Raw genomic sequence first — 4,862 nt, forward strand, 5'->3', positions numbered from 1 at the left:
CAACAGCCTAAGCTCAAGGACTCCTTAATGAAGCATAACCAACATAAATCCGTACAGTTTATCATCAACACAAACTGGTTAGTTTCCTGGTGCTTGTCAAGTCAGGAACATTCTACATGCTGCAGCACTGTAGTGGGAAGAATCTCACCACCCGCTGACAAGTGTACCCCTGCAGGTCCCATTAATAAGCTAGGTTGGTCAACTGGTCAATGGTTTTCTGACGTACATTCAATCTGACCGGCTCACGTGAAGGATTACAAAGTCTGCCTTGGATGGTTAACTTCGTCCCAATCTCCCATCGCCAAGCATGTCCGATTGACGCCAACCCTGTTTAGCTCCCCTCCTGGAGAAGAGTCACTAATTTGTCGTTTGGCCACTAATAAGCGCCACTTGGAGCCCTCCCTCGGCAAAGCCACAACTAAATTTCATATAATAATACTTTACTCACATCTCTTTCCTCGGCCTTGCGAAGGGCCGCATTCTTGGAATAGGAGGACAGGTAGGCTTTCATTTTGGCGGTGTGCGATGCACTAAGAGCTTGAGTGGAAGGGTGGGTGTGAAGGGAGGCTCTCGACCTTTTTCACTTTCACTCTAAAGTTCTTTTGGGAGGGTTTTGCTGCCACGTGCATTGGTTGCTAAGGATCTGTTTACCCGTTGTCAAGACGAGGCGTTCTATTGCAATAGGCTATCTGAAAGCTGGGGAGGATTCAGGCCTGCCGACTGGCACTGACCATATCCAATAATCAATAAGACAACAAGCAGCACCTTCATACGGCACTGTTTACCACCCCCACCCCGGTCACCATGGAAACGGCAGCAGAGCTGCCAGCAGAAATATCGCGAGAATTGGAGGCCTTGGCACCAGGTAAACAACCCCTTAGCAACGAAGATCAAAATAAAAGCAGAAAATTGCTCCAGATGCAAACACGCCAGCAGCTGCTCCTCAAGAAAGGAAAAAGTGGCCACTGGTCTGTTTGAGATGTTTAAAATGTGATGGATCAGAGCTGGCGGGATTCACTCATGCTATTGCCAACACTGTGGAAGTTTCCAATTAACAGAAAGTGTTCTTACATAAATAAAAAAGGCAGAAACTGCTGGATGTGTCGAGCAGATGAGTCAGCGAGTGAAAGAGGAATCTTAACTATTCGGGTATCGCCCTTTATGAGAACAGCTGTAAACCAATCTTTCTCTTTCAAATGCTGATTAGCCTCTGCATTGACAGGATTTATTTGTAAATCTGTGTATCTTTTGCTGAAAATGACGATACAACAAATATTGTATTAACTATCCAGCAAGTAATAACAAGTTCTAAATTAAAATAGGAATAAAGCCAAAATACATTTCCAATACACTGTGACTATATTAACATACAATGAGACACAGCAGTAACCCTATGTGATCTAGCATTAGGAGGGGCAAAAGGACAGACGAAAGAATATTTTTGGTTAATTTGGATCAATCTTGATTCATAATACCAGAAGCAGAACTGAATGCATTCTCCAACTGAACGTTAGAGAAATTACAATTTCCACTAAAGTTTTCTATAGAACTCATATCATATGAAATAACATGTATTTCAATCATCTCTTCCATGTTCATTAATGCCAACCATAAAATTTTAAGGAATCTATGAATCTTAACATCTAGGATTAAGTCAAAGTCCTGATTTGTGATGTGAATCATTTGAGCTTTGAGCCAATGATCTGAATTCAGAAATTGTTTTACAACTCATTTCCTATCTTACATATTTCCAGAAAGTGCAACTAGCTCAGGGTGCAACTTAAAGTTCTTGTCACTCCCTCCCTCCTCTCTTATGCCTTCACTCTAATCTTAAACAAGCTACATTCATGTGACTTTTTTACACAATCCATTCTTGTGGTTTTGCTGAGTCTAATTGTCAATTTAAATTATCGTTGAATTAAGGAATCCACACACATTATCAACTAAGCAGAGTTTTCCAAAGCAAATTTCAGCCATCGGAAAAATGGAAACATTCTTCCTCTGGGACAGGGCTGGATTTGAAAACTATTTCAGGAACTGTATCAACCCATTCCACTCATTCTTGAGAACAAAATATTTAGGGGACATTCTCTGTATCTAACCCTCAGAGAAGACCTTTACAAACAGAACGATGAGGACCTTGCAAATAGAGACAGTATAGCATTGGCAAGCAACACTGAAGGATAGCACTCTGCATGCAAAGAATCTCCTGAGAACTGGAAACAAAGGAACTTTTGCACATCTTCCATATTAGCATATGGAAGTGCTTACCCTTGTTGTTAGCCGCAGTTAGTCCTCTTTGAAGGTTTGATCCCTGGTCTGCATTCAAGTTAGTTAGCTGATCTCTGACTAAGATGACAGCAGGAGCACTATAATTGTCCTCAACACTCTTGGGCTAAGAAAGGGAAATATACCTGAGTTTTTATTCCAGATTACAATGTAGGGATTCCTGTTGAAAGTATGGCATATATGACGTCAAGTAACGAGAGGGTTCAATTCATTCATCAACAGAATGACCAATTAGGCAAAATACCAGGAGATTGTTGGAACCTATGCAAACAGCGAAGGATGAATCAATACCTTCAAAGAGAAGGGGCCAAAAAATCTAGAAAATGATTAAAAGCAAAATACTGCAGATGTTGGAAAGCTGAAATAAAAACAGAAAGTGCTGGAAATGAGCAGCAGGTCTGGCAGCATCTGTAGAGAGAGAAACAGTAACGTTTCTCTCTCCACAAATGCTGCCATCTCCGCTGAGTATTTCCAGCACTTTCTGTTTTTATATAAAATGACTAACTTATGTAATGGTGTCCAGAAGCAACAAAAAATTCTCATGTGTTGTATAGTTAAATTAAGTACAATTCAACTTCAAAGTAGGCTTGTGAAGTATTTGTGACTGACAGTTGATGTTGCTCATGGGTAATCTAGGCTCTGCAGTATGGCATTCAGCTACTAAAATAGACAGGTGTTTAGCTGGCCTTTCCCTTTAAGGCTACCCTTCAAATACTCCCTATGAGGAAAAGGTTTACTTTAAATGAACACGACCTGACATCAGTCGCCATATGCTGAGGAAATTACTGTAGACTGATTTCTACTTGTAAATGCCCAGCTTCTGGGCTTGGGAAGAAGCTAGTCTAATAAAATCAGAAAATCTAGTAGGAAATAATTCATTTTCTTTTAAAAATATTTTTGACATTCTAAATTATGGCAGAGACATACGATATACATCTTTAGACATATATACTCATTCCTGTGCACAGTTAGTAATTACTGTAAAATTGTCATTTTAGTGTTAAACTATTTCTGTTACTACTCACATTGTGCAATGTATTTTATTACAAGCTCCAAAGAGTATTACTCAAATCATCAAATAAAAAAATAAGGATGGAACAGACAGAATAAACCCATCAGCAATTTTGAATCACATTTTCAAGCATTCAATTCAATCATTTACGAATATAAATGTTTATTAACAAAGCTTCCACATCATTCTGCTAAATTTAAATCATTCTAGTTCATAAAATTACTGGAATTCATCATTGCCATCATACATTATAAAAACATGCTATGCCTTGACAACAATATATTATTTATTACAAACAAGCTATTATGACTAAATCATGCAAATTAGCAAAACTAAAGGAAAAGAAATGAACATTATAGAAATTAAAATTAAATTTTACCAATTTTGATGAGGAGGCAGCAGCTGATAAATCAGAGCTGGAGAAGAGCAGACCTGATTGGAGGGAGCAGCATTGAAGGCTGATAAATCAGAGCAGGGGGAGAACGTGGACCTTCCATGGTGTTTTCTGAAAAAAATCAGGAGTGACATGAGAGGACAACAGGTAGGTGATTGGTTGGTGAGTTTTAAAGGTTTTTTTGTCTCTCTAATTGAGGGAAGTGATTTGGACAAGACCGGGAATCTATCTAGTACTGCACTAATTTTACAGCTTAGCTAAATTAGTAAGTGAAGTAATAAGAATATTAGCACAGAGCAGGTCCAGAGGCATTAATTAAAATTAATAGTTTACACAGTGTACTAACTGGATTATAAAAGAGGGAGTAGAGTTTTTTCTTAGATCATGGATGGGCAGCTGAGACCTGTTGCTTGCAATTCCTGCATCATGTAGGAACCTCAGGACACTTCACATGTCCTGGGGGATCAGGTGTGTGGGAACTGTCTCCAGTGGCTTGAGCTTGAGCTCGGAATTTCTGAGCATGAGGGGCAGCTGGAGTCACTGCAGAGCATCAGGAAGGATGAGAGTTTCCTGGATTATGTGTTCCAGGAGGTGGTCACCACCCCCATCCCCCCATCCAGACAGTGAGACTTCAGGATAGTGGATGGATGGCCAGCCAGAAGATCAGAAAGAGGCAGGAGCGATATTCAGCTTTGGAGACTGTTGGGAGTAATAACACCTTGAAGGAATGCAGTCCAGACATGGCACCAATAGGTAAGGAATTGCACAGGAGGGAACAGTAAAGAGTAGAAATCCAGTCTTTACAGGAGATTCCATAGTTAGGCATTTCTGTAACTGTCATCGTGAATCCCACATGGTGTGTTGCCTCCCTAGTACCAGGGTAAAGGACATCATGGAGAAGGTGCAGAATATTCTGCAGGGCAGAAGGGAGTCACCCAGAAGTTGTGGTACACTTTGCTACCAACGGCATTGAGAGCAGGTACTGAGGTCCTACGGTCAGACTTTCAGGAACTAGGGAGGAAGTTATAAAGTAGCGCCTCGAAGGTAGTAATTGTAAGACTCTTAGCAGGGAGTCTCACCTCCCTCTAAGATCCTGACCCTGTACTGAGTATCAATGGCACGAAACAAACTTTGGATGCAATTTCCATTTCATGTGGAACACCTTTA

The 4,862-nt window shown here is 40.3% G+C and overlaps 1 protein-coding gene across 1 annotated transcript in view; it reads right to left on the reverse strand.

Annotated features, from left to right (window-relative positions):
- The window catches only part of LOC137377424 (titin homolog), a 138,104-nt gene extending 137,566 nt beyond the window's left edge, over positions 1–538 (reverse strand). Inside the window, exon 1 of the mRNA XM_068047003.1 lies at positions 449–538. Within this exon, the coding sequence (XP_067903104.1) occupies positions 449–511 (63 nt within the window). The 5' untranslated portion in view covers positions 512–538. The remainder of the gene's footprint in view (positions 1–448) is intronic.
- Positions 539–4,862: the final 4,324 nt, after the last annotated feature.

This window comes from Heterodontus francisci, chromosome 15 (genome assembly GCF_036365525.1).
Source record: "Heterodontus francisci isolate sHetFra1 chromosome 15, sHetFra1.hap1, whole genome shotgun sequence".
NCBI lineage: Eukaryota > Metazoa > Chordata > Chondrichthyes > Heterodontiformes > Heterodontidae > Heterodontus > Heterodontus francisci.